Source organism: Miniopterus schreibersii (genome assembly GCF_964146895.1).
Source record: "Miniopterus schreibersii genome assembly, chromosome: 13".
Lineage (NCBI taxonomy): Eukaryota > Metazoa > Chordata > Mammalia > Chiroptera > Miniopteridae > Miniopterus > Miniopterus schreibersii.
The window spans coordinates 38300927-38317187 of NC_138113.1; the positions used below are offsets into that span (position 1 = coordinate 38300927).

The following is a 16261-nucleotide window of genomic DNA, read 5'->3' on the forward strand; positions in this document are numbered from 1 at the left end:
CTCTGCCCCATGAGCTCCACAGCTCCTTCTGTCTGCCCCTTCTCCTGGCACCTATCACATATGACCAGCCATTGTTATTTGTCTTTTCATTTGTATATTTCCCCAACAAGATGTCAAACCTCTCCACAGCTAGGTCTGGCATATCATAGACTCAATAAATATCTGCCGAAAGAACAAATGAATGAATGATTCTTACGGCGGCATCTAACAGAATGTTGGCTCACTGAGTGTTTGACATTAAGGACATTAGTAAAGTGCTCCCCACCCACCCACTGCAACAGAATGTGCTCGACTCTTACTGTCTTGGGAACTAAAAGCAAACCCTACTTCTCTGTTTTAACAAATAAGCTGTACTTTGACTTTCTTATTTCCTCTCCTTCTAGATTTTGAAGAAGTCCTGCATCGAAATTCTAGCCGCTGAACCATCCACCATATGTGCAGGAGGTAAATTGAAATTAAGTGCTAATTGCTTTCATACAAATGAAATTTTAAGCTCAAATCACATGTTGACTTCATTGGTGGGAAAGAAGGGAAGCAAGACCGGAAGAGGGGGTGGTGAGAGAAGTAGAAATTGCTAAATATATTTGCTTTTAGGAAAAAAAGAAAAGAAGGAAGCAACATGTCAGTTGTTTGAAACTTGGGAAAAGTCTGCCCAAACTCCCTCTTTTCACGGGATTAATTATGAAAGTATTGCAGAAATACCACTGGATTCCCACACATCACCAACACCCTGATCTGAATAGAAGTGGAGTCTAACCCTTCATGCTCATGGCAGCCCTTCATGATCATGGTGATCACAGGCCACCCCTGGAATGTTGACCTATTTAATTATTTAATTGGTGCTGGCCTCTCTCCATAATTCAATATTGATCTTAATTGTTCAATCTACCAGTCCTCACAAAATAGTGTAGGCAACTCCAATTGCCCTAGTAAAGGATCATTATAATATTGTCCTTTATACAGGAAGTTTCCACTTAGACAAAAATCAGCCTTCTCTGAATCACAATATTGTCTTTAACTGATCCAAATTGGGGTCTTGTTATTGTCTTGTATTGTAACAGACTGCCTAAAACTTCAACCACGCAGGGCTTTTTTATAAGTCCTGACAGGCTTCCCATTGCCCTTATTTATTTAAAAAGTATTAATAAGCACCTACTGAACGCCAAGCACTGTCCTGGCTGCTGGAGACACAAAGCTCCCTGTGAGTGCCTGTGCTCCAGGAGCTCGAGTCTTTCACCATTGAGAGGTTACTGTCAATATCACCTTCCTAGTCTCTAAAATACCAGTGCCAGTTACTAATTTATCACAGAAAATATATTATACAACCCTATAAGCATTGAAGAACAACTTTCAGTCTTTTTCAAACAATATACATTTTGATTCTTTGACATGTTTTGGTATAAATGAAGTAATTTCTTAATGATTTCATTCCAGTTTGTTGGCTACACTGCATTTTAGAATAACTGAAAGACTTTCAAGGAATTAGAGGAACTGAATAATATTTGCCAACAACAAAACATTAAGTATATATGTAAACATACAAAGTTGTTAACAATACTTGATGACGATTCAGAGAGATGTATAAATTTCCCAAAGAAAAGCAATTAACCAAGATTATCTACTGACCTTTAAATATTGCTACCTGGTAAGACAGACGGCAGGGGCAGCTGCAATTGCTACAGGGACAGACCCAGGAATTGAGACCCTCTCCGGGTAGCTCAGTTGGTTAAAGCATCACTCCCGATACGTCAGGGTTGCAGGTTCAATCCCCGGTCAAGGCATATACAAGAATCAATCAGTAAATGCATAAATAAGTGGAACAACAAATCGAAGTATCTCTCTCTCTCCCTCTCTCTAAAAAAAGAAGAAAAAAAAAATCAATAAATATAGAAAAGGAATTGAAAAATCTTACCTTTGCAAATCTGACAAAAGCATATGACCACGTGAACCCAGTGCCAGAGCCTTGAAAGGGGTCTGTGTAGTGAGGAGCCTCAACCAGTGTTCATAAGCTTCAAGGTAAACCTGCCCCCACAATTTTTATAGTTCCTTCATTTAAAAATAACGGGAAAACAGGGGAGTTCCTTAATTGTACAATTACCCCATTGATGAGGAAAACCCAGGCTTGCAGTCCAGCAATCCTGCTGAATGTGTTCCAGCCTTGTAGTGAATCAGACTCTCAACAATGCGTGCACTTCTGTTCATTCTCTAGCACAGTCAAGTCGCCTCCTTCAGGGCCCTTGAGGACAGATGAGGAACTTTATTTCTCTCCACGTCCGAATAGACCACGTGGCGCTTAACCATTAGTCAATACCTGTTGACTGAAGGCCCTGATTCCCATATTCCTTCAACAGACAACGCCCTGGTTTTTGCTAATTTCACCCTTATTAACTCCTTTCAATTCCCCTTAGGAAGTTATCATACCTTTGAACTGTCTAATTAAAACGAAGAAAAATTAGAAAATAATAGCCAAAGACAGAAAGAGCAAGGGAAAAATAAAAACAAAATTTCAACCTGGACAGCAGAAAAGTATCTTCCTAAATAATTCTTGAATCAAAGATTGGTAAACCGAAATCTTTACATACCATTGAGGTATTCAAGACAATGAAAAAGACCGCACATGTAAAATGATGTCACAGAAATATCAGGGTCCACGAGAACTGATCACAGAAAATGCATTGGTTTTAATATGTTTCTTATGAGGTGAAAAAGAAAAATAAATAAATAAAGGATTTTTTTAAGCCAAGGAAAATGCAAGAAGAAAATATTAAAATACATTAATAAATTTAAACAAGTTAAAACAATTCAATTGATAAATTTTTTAAGAGCTGTTTCTTTGGTAGAATCAATAGAACAGACAAATCTCTGGCAAATTCAATCCAAGGAACCTTACTTAAGATATTTTTTTAAATCTCTGGCTTATGTGCAATATGACATTTTGTAGACAAACCATCATTTCCAGTGTTTGAGTAAACTATCCAATTCTATTTCCTTTATTTCTTATAAAGAAAAAATTAATATAAGACACAGTGATGGAAGCTACCCTAGGTTTTGAAGAGCCAAGCTCCCATATCTCTTGAATTAGAATTAAAATGGCTAAACCATACTGATTAGAGAATAACTTTACTAAGAAGAAAATGAAGCTTTCTAAAGAAATCCTTACACCAAAAGTTCTTCCATGGGTTTCTTTAAGGTCCATTGCTGATCATTCTCTGGAGTAAACATGGCTTTCATGAAGCACTGGAGCCTATTTTGTTGTCCATGACTATGAACTCCTGTCAAGTAGACCTAGGCAGACCCCCTCTGTGATTTTCTGCAGGCTCCTGCCAGGCTCCTTCCAGTTACATGAAAGTGCTTTGAAAAGCATAGACTGTTATGCAAAACAAGGGGACATTATTATCATCAATATCATTTTAATGAGGATTAAAGGTCAATGTGAGAATCTTAATGTTGATACCATTATACCTATATGAGAAAAACATGCCTGTGCGTTTCTCTACTGAAAAAATATTGGGGAGAACATTGATAGAGTTTAGAGAGATAATGCACTGGGTGGACAGCAAAACTAAGATCCAACACAGATCTTTATATGTTGGGCTGCAAATAACAGGGTGGAATTTAATAGGCAAATATATATAAAATGTTGAACTTGGGTTCAAAGAGCCAGTTTCGCATCCAAGCAGGTGTAGGGAAAAGCAATAACAAGAAGAATCATTGCTATCTTGATCTCTAACAAGTTTGCTTCTGACCAAAAAAAAAAAAAAAAAGCTGATGTAGTCATCCAGTGTCCAGGTCAAGAGAGCTAATTCCACGTCCTACTATTCCCGGTTCAGACTATGGTTCCAAGCCCCGTATGTTAAGAATGGCATGACAAAGGCATGTCCATAGGAGAAGAGATGATCTGGAAACCACCACCAGAGGTTATAAACTGGCAGCCTACAAATCCTGTCTGGGCTACACATACATTCTTTTTGGTCCGCACTGTATTTTTTTTAAGATATCTTAAATTTATTGCTAACGTTTAAAAATCTGATTTCACCTAAGAATTCAAATTTTCATCTTGTCTTGAAAAATCAGATCTAGCAACACTGGGCCTGTATTTATTGCAAGATAATAATTATTGGAGACTGAATACTTCCCTTTAAAAGATGTACTCTTTTCAGTTGACCATACTCCTCAACAGTCCCTATTGTCACCTAATTCTCAGGCCAACCCTGTGGTCACCATTTAGCATGGTTCTTCTGTCACTGTATTTACTGTCCCTCTTCTAAAACATGTAGGAAGTCACCTGCTGTATGGAGAGCCTTATAGCACCTTTAACATCAGCTGGGTTTAAATAATTCTGCTTCCCTTCCAATACAGACTCTTTTTTAATGTTCCTAATTAAATATTTTTGCAGCTGAGTCTCTGTATAATTAGAATTGGCCCAGCCTAGTTTAGCCCTTTTGTAGGAAATGCACCCCTTTGCCTAAGCGCCTAAGCACGGTTTTCCTCGGGCCCCACTCAGTTGGCCGTGAATTTGAACGGTTCACAGCGCACTGTGTAAGCAAGCAGTCCAAGAAGGAACTAATTGGAATCAAGTGTGCAACCTGCCAACTGCTCCACATTTGAAGTGTTTGTACTCCAGAAATGGAAGGAGGTTATAATTAGCTCCTCACATTGTCATTTCAGGAGCAGTTGTATTATTCCCGCTGTGTTGTTTCCCACTGTTCGTAATAAAACTAAGCGAGGGAGCAGAAAAGGAAGGTAGTTTTAGGCTTTGCGTTTACCATTTGGAAATCAGATGCTTAAAAACGGACACATTTAAACAACATCAAATAGCTTTTTCATTTCTTTCCCTTTTCGTTATTTTTCAAAGCACTCATGCCTCGCCCTTAGGCACCTCTCTGGATGGATAGTTTAATTCTCTGCTCCATCTTCCTCTTCATTTAAAGATATTTCTGTTTGGAGGAGGGATTCTCATATACTGTTGGGGGAATGTAAAAATGGCAAAATCACTTTGGAAGACAGTTTTGACAGTTTATTAAAAAATTAAACACATACCTATCATATGACATGGCCATTCTAGTCCTAGGCATTTACCCAAGAGAAAAGGAAATGTATAGCCAGACAAATACTTACATACAAGTGCCTATAACCATCCCGTTTTAACAACTAAACAACACAAATGTTTATCAGCAGGTAAATGGATAAACAAATTACTGTTTATCCACATAATGGATAATACTCAGCAATAGATAGGGATAGACTGCATAAACATCAAAATAATTATGAATAAGTCTTAAAGTAATTATGCTGAGTAAAAAAAGTTATACAAAAAATTACTTACTGTATGAGTTCATTTACATAAAATTCTAGAAAATGCAAACATGTATAAAATAGAGAGCCAATTGCTGGTTGCTTGGAAGTGGCAGTGGGGAAGGACAGAGGCAGAGATTGCAAAGGGCACCTGGAAACTTTTGAGGGTGATGGTTGTGGTTACTGTTTCAATTGTGGTATTGTCCCATGATTATATACATATGTCAAAATTTATCGTTATATACTTTATATGCAAGATTGTATGTCAGTTATGCCTCACTAAAGCTGTTATAAAGAAATAAATAGCTATACAATTTTAAAATTCTAGAATAATTTAAGCATCAGAAAGCACTTAACATACATTAGTCACTGTATTATATTGTAGATGTTACATTAAGCATCTAATAGGAGAGCAAATGCAAACTCACAAGATGAAATATCACTAATAGTTTTCCAGGGAAGTCTTAGAAAACCAGAGAAAATGGAGACTATAGAGGTATCTCATTTTCAGTCTTTATTAAAGTCATTTCAAAATTATGTGTTCCACATTTCAAAAAAATAAGATACAAAAGGAGGGAAGAGAGTGGAATAAGTCACTGACCTTAATTTTTTCTTTTTTAAATTGTGCTAAAATTCACATACCATAAAATTCACCCCTGTAAAAAGTAAATTCAGTGATTTTAATATATTGACAAAGGTATACAGCCATAACCACTGTCTAATTCCAGAATATTTTCATCACCCAAAAAGAAACCCAAAGTAGTCACTCCTTATTTCCCCCTTCCTCCAGCCCTGGCAACAGCCAACTCATTTTCTGTCTCTATTGGTTTGCTAATCTGGACTTTTCATATAAGTGGAAGAATATAATATATGGCCTTTTGTATCTGGCTTCTTTCATTTAGCATAATGTTTTCAAGGTTTGTCCATGTCTTAGCATGTGTTAGAACTTCATGGGTAAATAATATTCCCCTCTAAGAATAACATAGTCGTCAGCTGATGGACATTTTGGGCTATTATGAAGAATGTGAACATACATGTACAAGCTTTTGTGTAGACCTACATTTTCAGTTCTGTCAGATGTATACACAGGGGTGGAATTTCTGGGTCATAAGGTAACTCTGTGTTTAATTTTTTTCAGGAGCTACTGAACTATTTTACAAAGCACATACACCATGTTACATTCCCACCAGCAGTGTAGGAGGGCTCCAATTTCTTCACCAACACTTATTATCCGTCCCTCATATTGTAGCCATTCTAGTGAGGGTAGAGGGATATCTGGTTGTGGTTTTGATTTGCATTTCCCTAAGGACTAATGATGCTAAACATCATTTCATTCATTGACCTTATTAATCCTCAGAAAACAAACAGGATTAAACCCAACTGGTACCTGAATAAATGGCCACCTTGTCCTTCCCCTTTATTCCCTTTCTAAACCAAGATGTCATTTATTTATTCATTCAATAAGCTTATATTGAGACTGACTCAGCCCTGAGTTAGATACAGTCAAAGCTTCTGAAGAAATAGAGATGACGGCCTCTACCATCAGGAAGCTAAAATTATAATTGAGAATACGAGTGACAAGAGAATCATAATGAACATATGTCTTAAAGATACCTTTAAAAATATGTGTCTTAAAAGATTAGATTAAATATGGTTTTCAAGTAGAAATTCCTTCCTAAAGCCCTATAATCCCCAGACACCTCTTAAAAGCTTTAACCCAATGTGCAAATTGCCTAAGAACACTTAGCTGAGCATATTTCGAAGGGTAGGTTTGGGGCTTTGTGGATAAGGGGAGTTAAATCGCTATGTCCTGGTTCTCACTTGCTGGCGCATTCACTTGACAGGGTTTTGTTACATAACTTGTGTGTGTGATGAGCTGACATTCTAGTCGGGCTGCTGAGTCAGATGTTTGGGCTCTTCTGCAAACCACATGTGCGCACTAGCACAGCAACTGCACCCCGCAGGGTGGGAGCTCGCCTCCCCTGTGTTTCCAGAGCATTACCTCCTCCATCTTCCTCTCAGGCCTCGGGGGTTAAATTGTTGGGTTTCCACCATTGCCACGTCATGGGTTCCTGCTGTCTTTCTTCCTAAACACCGGGAGGCCGGGCCAACCAGAGGCGCGGGCAGCCTCTTTTATAGAGGACTCAGCAGCCGAGCCGGTAATGCTAGAACATGCGATGTTGTTAGAGAAGAGACCTCGGCACGCAGCCTGCGTTTCCAGGGTCTTCTTCTTCTCCGCTGATCTTGGAGGAAACCAGAAGTAGGCACAGAAATGAGGCAGAAAACATCTTGAATCAACAAAAGCGTTCAGTGGCAGATTTTTGGAAGCCTAGCATTCAAACTAAAACCAGAAAGAGGCTTCTATAGGTTTAATTTGAGTAAATAAGATACAAAGGGTTCTTCCACAATGTTGTTGAACCAGTGGTATCATGTCACAGATCCTTCTAAACTTAGCAATTGTGTATATGCATTAATATGATATATAAATACTTAATATTTATAGGACTTATGGTCCTGAAAGACCATGTGCCCATGACCTTAATTAATACAGTTTTAAACTAAGGCAGTGAACACTTGGATACAAGTCCCAGTTTTGCTGCTTACTAATTTCTTGACCTTGGGCAAGTTCTTTAAAATGTCAGAATCTCAAGTTCCTTGTTATGGTTCATTATACTTGTAAAAAGCATTCTGTTCTCATTGTTCTCTTTGTGGCACATGCAGTGCCTCTGGGTTCTTTTGCTTCAGTTTCAGTTTCTTGCTGTCCATCCAGGCCAGCTCCACTTTTCTGCAAAATGGGCAAGTCTGCTTAAAATAAAAATAAAATAAGCTTTAAAAAAAATCACAACATCAATCTCTTAGATTAGTCATATGTCACAAGACAATGAGGATCCATTTTAGCATTGTGGTAAAGAGCACAGTGGCCGAGCTCTGAGGACATGGCGTTTGATGCCTGACAGACCTGGATTCCAGCTCTGATTCTGACAGCTACTAGCTGTATGATGTTGGACAGATGACTTAACCTCACGAACCTCCGTTTTCTCATTTTCACCTCCTTGGGCTGTGGGGAGGTTTAAATGACATCAGACACATACAGCGCTGAGCACAGGGCCTGGCACCAAATGAGGGAGCAATTAACATCAGTTATTATTCTCTTGGCAAACAAGACCTCTCAGTTAGTTTCCTGGGAATTAAAGTGACATACACTCATGACATTTATTAAAGTTTGGAACAGTCCCATATGCTAGTCTTCTAATTGCATTCTTCCTCCAACAAAAATTTCTACTTGGATAGCAATTTACAGTTTAAGATCCACTTTCACAAAGATTGCATTTTTTCCTATGAATTTTAGTTGATTTCTTTTTTAATATGCCATGCAGCATTATCCCAAGCCCCAATTTTTATACACAGTAGGATGACAAAAGTAAAAGAAAGTGGAACATTGACTATTAGCTACCATCAAACTTAAGCAAAAATTCCTAAACATTTTGCTAACTAATTAACAAGGGCTGGGTTTTTTTGCCCCCTTGGTAGGACTATTTTTAAACTATCATTATTTCTACTTCATAAGGATTTTATTACCATGAATTGACTCAACATGCATTATGCCAACATGAAATTAATATGCAAGGCCAGAGACCTGTGATATGTATTCTCCATTCTATTCAGAGAGAAGTGAGTACTAACTACAGTAAGGGATCACCTGTAATTCAAACAGGTAACCCTTGACAACTGGTCATGGATAAGCAAGACTCTGATATTTTGCAAACTTCAATTACCACTACATTACACAAGGTATGAGTACTGTGTGCCCTGCAGAGCAGGGGGGCCAAAGCAGTATCAAATAATTCTCGACTTAAAGGAATGTATTTCTAGTTGTGGAAGAAAAGACAAAAGAATAACACCAGATAGTATGTAATCACTGTTCAGGACAGACTGGGAATGCCAATGCCCTGACATGTTAGGCACCTGAGAAATTCTTTCAAGGGCATCCAATATGTAAAAGAGACACAAGAGCAGTTGAGTTGATAGAAGAAACGGAGAGTCCTTCCTTCCCCTGTGGCCCGCAGGCTGCAGAGATCACAGTTTTTAAAATTTGGGTGACTTGAGAGGTGGGTAACATTTAAATGACAAAGACAGGGAGGAAAGCATTCCAGGGAGAAGGAAGAGCAAGAGCAAAGGCAAGAAGGGAATTCAAAGTAAGAAGTCTTCCTTGTGGACTCTTAGTAAGTGACAAAAGGCACTCACATGGTCACTTTGGGTTTCTGACCGGAACTAACTTTCAAATATTTTAAGCCTGGTGAAATAGCTGACAAACACCCTAAATCAGAGAAGATGGGAAATCCAAGGTTAATGACCTGCAGTCAAATAACGTGTCGTGTCGTTACTCTTCATTTCAGAATCATTTCAAGTAGTCGTGAGAGGGAATGGCTTTCGGCACGCTCGCAACGTGGACAGGGTCCTTTGCAGCTTCAAGATCAACGAGTCGGTCACCCTCAGTAAGTCCTTGCGGAGTTTGTGGGTTCCTTCAGCCTGCTCAGGGAAGGGAATGCCCAGCCCCATCCTCCAGCAGGGCCACCCCCGGGCAACCGTGCAAGGAAGGGTCTTCCCGCAGCAAGCACAGAGCGAGCCCCTGCCACACGCCGGCTCTCCTCGGGAAAGGCAGCAGGGCCCTCGTTTCCCAGTCCGCCAGCATGTGTACTGAGTTACCCCCTCCCAGGTGGCAGTGCCAGTGCTGATTGGTGAGGGGATATAAAGCTTGACTTTTCCGTAACAAAGTATTAGGGACTCTCAAGCACAGGAGTGAAAAATAGATGGTCTAACCTTATTCGTTCGGAATGAACCAAAAGCCACACTGTAAGGCTTGCATGTGTAGATGCTGGAATTCTTCTGAGCCTGGATGATTCTTGCTTGGAGTTGCCAAGAAACTCATCATAGTGAATATCTGACATGAAATACAGGAATATGAAAGTAAAACTAAGTGCATTTCATGCAAAAGATGAATTATCATAACCTTGGCAATTTCACAAGACATTTGTAGCAAGAAAGTTCTTAATTTAAAGACATGTGTGATTCGTGCAGCTGTCCAGGAGCCAAGGGGAAGACTGACTGCGGGAGGACAGATGTCCAAGAAGCCTGGTTATTATTTGCATCTGGCATCCATCATACAGAAAGTTATTGATTCATTATCTGCAGTGATGAACAGTAATAATATACTGCATTTTCTACAGTGCTATGTGCTTTTAAATGCTTCACATCTTTTTGCCACAACAGCCCTGGGAGATAGAAAGAGAACAGAGGACCAGGAGGACACACACATTTATTGACCTGCCTCTTACCCCTAGTTTTGCCCCCCTGATAGCCTTATGGAGTAGGTAATACCCTGCTTTTACAGAGGAAGAATTGAAGGGTATGCCTTTTTCCCCCTCCTTGCCATCTTAAAACCCACTTGAGTATTTAAACAGAGATATGCAATGGCTTCCTTACAAACATCTGGAATTCCTGGCCTTGGAGTAATTCCAAACATTTGAAACATTTGGTTAGTTTTCTTAATACTTGGAAAGACTCTCATGTCTCCAAAAAGTATTTGCTATTCGAAAACATTTTGAAATATCCCTGAGTAGTCCCAGTGTGAAAGTTGAGTGTGCTCCCCCTACAGAGTTCTTTCATTTTTATAGTATATATTTCCTCTCTCAAGATTTTTTTCCTAAATGCTGCATTATGTTTTATAACAACAAGAAAATATAAGTGTTATTAATTAGAAAAAGACTAATTAAAAGCCTAATAATGAAGGTAAGGCTGTTGTGGCTCTCTAGCCTGTACAAACATAATACAGGCCTCAGAGTCTTCAACAAATAATACAGTAGCAGATTATATGAAGCAAAACTGTTAAACATAAAAGAACAAATTGAAAATGAATATTTATAGTGAGAGGTATTAACATGATTTTGTGAGTCTTTGAATAAAAAATGAAAGATACATATACCTTTTTAAATGGCTATGAACATCCTTAAACATTTATTATACTAAGACACAAGTAAAATGCCAACATATGAATGCCAAAAATTAAAAATTATTTAAATATATTCTTAGATGATAAGTATAACCAGAAAATAAAAAACATAGGTTAACACCCACTTTCTTTGCCTTTTCTTAAAAATAACATCAATGAATCAACCACTTAGAAATCCAAAACAATTTCTGGACATGTGGTTGATATAATAGGTCCAGAAATTCTAGGTAAAATATGGTTTTAAAAGTTGTAACATGTGACTTTGTTCAAAGGAATGAGGAGGAAACCCTCAAGTACAGGAAGCAAATAGGGAATGCATTATCTAAGCAGAAAGCTAAGCTCTGTGGACTCCAGGCCTGCAGGTCTGGATCCTTATACTGATGCAAATACAGGACACCAGTTTGTGCAAAGCAGTGGGCAAGAACAGAATGCCCTGCAGAAATTAAGCTACAAAGGACTGCACCACACAGTAAAGGAGGACTGGAAAAGCTGTTCATGACTCAAGGCAGAAGAATAAAGGTAAGATATTATACCACCCAAAATGTGTCTATGACCATCCTGATCTGTGGCCCTGGCAGAGGCAGTGGACGTCCAGCCCAACCTACAGCATTCCTGCAGTCAACAACCCCCTCCAAAGATGGGCTCACAGTACCAAATGGCAAACAATATAAAGATGGACGAAAGAAACAAGAGGAGAAGCAAGAAAAGGGGAATAGAGAACAATTTGAAAGAGAATGTATAATAAACACATTTAAAGTGTGTAAAGAGATAAAACATACCAAAGGGGCAGAACATTAAACAAAGGCAGATTTTCAGAAGAACATAGTGTAAATTCTAGAACTGAAAAAGTTTATTCACTGAAATACAACTTAATAGATGAATTAAGCAGTGTGATTAGACACAGATGAAGATGAAATGCATGAACTGGAAGAGAGATACGAGGAAATCCTACCCCTCCCTCCCCACCCAAAGCACCAGACCCAGATTTTTTTCACCCAAGTTTTACCAGACTTTAAGGGACAGATGGCCAGTATCTGATATGGGTCCAGGTATTTTAGCCATAAACATCTTTGTCATAAACATTTTTACCACAAGCATTTCACTGCAAACATATTTGCTGAACACTAATTGGCACTAGGGCAATTTTTCTGTAAAGGATAAAACAACTGGTTGACAGTTTGCTGTACTTTTGGCAAACTTAATGTGTTTAAGCTAGTTGTCAGTTTCATTTGTCCATTGGCGGAGTTCTTGTGCAGTTATACCCATTTTTATGTTATGTCTAAATATTAGCCCTCATAATGGTCTATCCAGTGACAAGTAGACATAATGGTCTTAAAATACTGGACAATAACAACAACTGTGAAGCCAGATTGCACACTTCTAGAAAATGATCACATATCAGTTTGCAAATCCTTAGGTGAACACAATCATCTCTTCCACCCATCAGAATCAAACGTTTGCCAAGCTATAGCAAATATAAGAGAAGCAGCTACTAACTCACAGTCTTCAAGAGCATTAATAATCAATTATTTATTTGGAAGCTCATATCTCTTTAATTGAAGTAAGAAATTGTGGCAAAAACAGAAAAATGCTATGCCGAGCAAGAAGACAAAACAACAAACAAAAATGTATAATATTGTGAACAATGTATTTTTGTTTTTCACAGTAAAGTCTTTTTTAACTTTGTTATTAATTTTTTATTTTTCAGTCTATCTTTTTAAATTTCCCTTTTTTATTTTTTATTATTTTATCTTTTCCAGTGAAATTGCCATAGGTCAATTCACATTTGCAGCAAAAGATATCTACAGTAAAGATGCTTATGGCAAAAATTACCAGACATGAGTACAGGGACTGGAACCAAACCACCCAGGAAAAGAATCCTAGCTCTCTCTTAAAGTTGTGTCACCATGGCATGTTACTGAACATCCTCATGCCTGAATTTCTCTATCCGTAAAATAATATGACAATAATAGCACCTCTATCATGGATTGTTTTGAGGTTTAACGTGGGAAGCGAACAGTATCTGGCACACAACAAACTGTGGATCAATGTTGGCTGCTGCTATTAATTTATTATTATCATGATCACTATTATTAAATGGAACAGCAACTAAGTATCATAAAGAAACAGTTGTCTTCAAGTTAATATTTACTTTTAATACAATCTAATGGGACTTTTTAAGTTAACAATATAATTCTAAAGTTTATATGGAAGAGTAAACATATAAGAATAGCCAAGAAAAAATGTGGAAACTTGCCCTAGCCAATTTTAAGATGTATACAAAGTAATTGAAACAATGGATGGCTGATGCCACAAAAGGCAAACTGAGCATTGGAACAGGAAAAGCAAAGTCCATAAACAAAGCCAAACACTTAAGTTAGTTTAGTATAAAATAAAGTAACCTTTCTAGCTGAGGGGAAAGAGTATATTATTCAAAAAATGGTGTTGAGACAATTGGCTAACCACTTGGAAAAACAATTAAGTTCATTTTTATCTCACACCTTAAATCTAAACAAATTCCAGATGAAGAATTTAAATGTGAACATGAAACTATAAAAATTCTAGATGGAAACAAAAATATTTACATAATTTACCAGTGGAGAAAGACTTTTTAAGCATAACACTGAAGGGAGATGCCATAAAAGAAAAATTTGAAAGTTTGAGTACATATTTTTTTAATTTTCCTCTTACACTCCTTGCAAAATCTAAAGAGAAGCAGAACACTGGCAAAATTATTTATAAAACATGTAACAAACAAAGAGCCAATAACCTTCGTACACACAGGCAGCTCTTAAAAATCAGCGGGCGGGGGGCGGGAGGGGGGGGAGTGACCACATTAATGGGTAAAAGATATGAAAAGGAAATTTACAAGAAAAACAATGGTCAATAAGCATATGAAAAATGCTACTATAACCAAGGAAAGTCAAATTGAAATAATCTATCAAACTAACAAAGATTAACAGAAATACAACCCCCCATATAGGCAAAGATAAAGGGAAGTCAGTGTTTTTATTCATCATTAGTGAGAGACCACTAAGTCTTTTGTAAGTCAATTCTTAAAATGAATCAATTGCTTTTATACATTTTGGACCCAGAATTTCAATTTCAACTTCGTCAAAAGGAAATGATTGGGAATGTTTACAAAGACTTGGCTACAAGATGTTCATCGTAATATTGCTAATGATAGCAAAAGAGGAGCAGAGCAAAAGAGGGAAGGGGAGGGGAGGGAGAGGGGGAAGGGAGGGGGAGGGGAGGGGAGGGGAGGGGAGGGGAGGGGAGGGGAGGGGAGGGGAGGGGAGGGGAGGGGAGGGGAGGGGAGGGGAGGGGAGGGGAGGGGAGGGGAGGGGAGGGGAGGGGAGGGGAGGAAGAGCCAAAACATCTAAAGGGTAACAACAAATGTTTAACAATAGATAATTTGTTATATAAATTACACTTTACTCCTAAACAATTAAATAATGTTGTGGGAAAGAAGAATTACTGATGTGGGGAAATGTTAATGATGTAGCTTTGTGTGTTAAAAATAAGTTACAAAGAGTATCGGATGCACGAGACTAAAAGACATCCGTTGAAATGTTAACAGTAGTTACTTCTGAATGAGACCACTCTTAATTTTTACTTTCTTCTTTCTATCTGTATTTTCTAAACTTTCTACAATCACCGGTCCTTGTGTAATAAGAAAAAAAGTACAACCATTATTTAAAATTTAATTTTAAAATTTTTGTTAATTTTTTAAGCCTAGCACACATCTTAAGTTAGCATTTGGTTGGCTCTCCAATGACCAGGCTGAACTCACTCCTGGCCAAAAAAATATCTTGGAAATCTTCACACGAACTTTATTTATTCTGGCTGCACTTTTCCTACTCCAGTATTCAGTGTTTTGTGCCAAGAAAAGATCCACTTTCAATTGGAAATCCATTTACAGAGAGATTAGAACACTAAAAAGGAGACACTGGGGTATGAGCTGAGAAATGATCCATTTTAATGAACAGTAAATTTTTAAAATTTGACTTTTTTACTAATGCAATAATAAAAAACATGCTAGACTACCCTGGTGTTGTGTGGAGATGTATGAGGTATGGCCATAAACAAAAGAAATTTGTTTTTAACAAACTCACTAAAATTCCATTTATAAGCCATGTGAGAAATCAGATTCCCGGATTTATAGACACACTTCTTTTTTTTTTTTTTTTTGATGCAAAAAATGTTATTTCCCAGCTTGATCTCCAACATTATTCACTAGACATGGCTCTGGTTTACTTTCTGTTCACTCTCCAAAGGATAAAACTTTGCCCCCTTTGAACAGAGTTTTTCAAACTGAACATTAATCATGAAGGCAATTCTAGGAGTTCCAAAGAGCGGGTCAGCTTCCCAGGAGAAAGAGAGACAACACTCGCTGGAATGTAGAAGTCCCAGTGTGCTTGTTTTTAAAAATCTGTCCAATTATCCAGAAACTATACTTTATCTTAGAAAACATCTGGTCCCCCCGGGGTGCTGTGGGCACCCTAAGGAGAGTGTTGACCTGCACCTATGGTGGCAGATGGGGAGGGAGGGAGAGGGAAAGAGAGCACAAAACTTCCCAAACAAAAGCCTATTGTTTCCTGCCTCACTGGTTAGAGTGTTGCATCTGTTGGTCAAGGGTACTTAGTGCAATTTGGATGCATACCTGGGAGTCTGATGTTGTATGAAGATGATGGGATGTCACTTTGTGCAACTCAGAGTCATCAGGGAGCTTCATCCCAGTGAGAGCAGCCACTGAGGAGCACCTGCCCTGTGCCCTCCCCCACCTACCTCGTTCCATCCTTGCAGCAGCCCAGTGAAGGAGTTCGTCGTATCCCCATTTTGCTGACAAGGGAATTGAAAGTCAGAGAGATGAAGTGCCCAAGGTCACCCAGATGGCAGAAGGTAGAAGCCATTTGGACCCCAGGCGGCCTACTCCTGAGGGGTTTGACCTCTTCT

At 38.3% G+C, this 16261-nt stretch overlaps 1 protein-coding gene across 1 annotated transcript in view; it reads left to right on the top strand.

Moving 5' to 3' along the window:
- ANTXR1 (ANTXR cell adhesion molecule 1) overlaps positions 1-16261 on the top strand; it is a 197599-nt gene that overhangs the window by 66765 nt on the left and 114573 nt on the right. Inside the window, exons 9-10 of the mRNA XM_081157157.1 lie at positions 384-444; positions 9693-9791. Of these exons, the coding sequence (XP_081013283.1) occupies positions 384-444; positions 9693-9791 (160 nt within the window). The remainder of the gene's footprint in view (positions 1-383; positions 445-9692; positions 9792-16261) is intronic.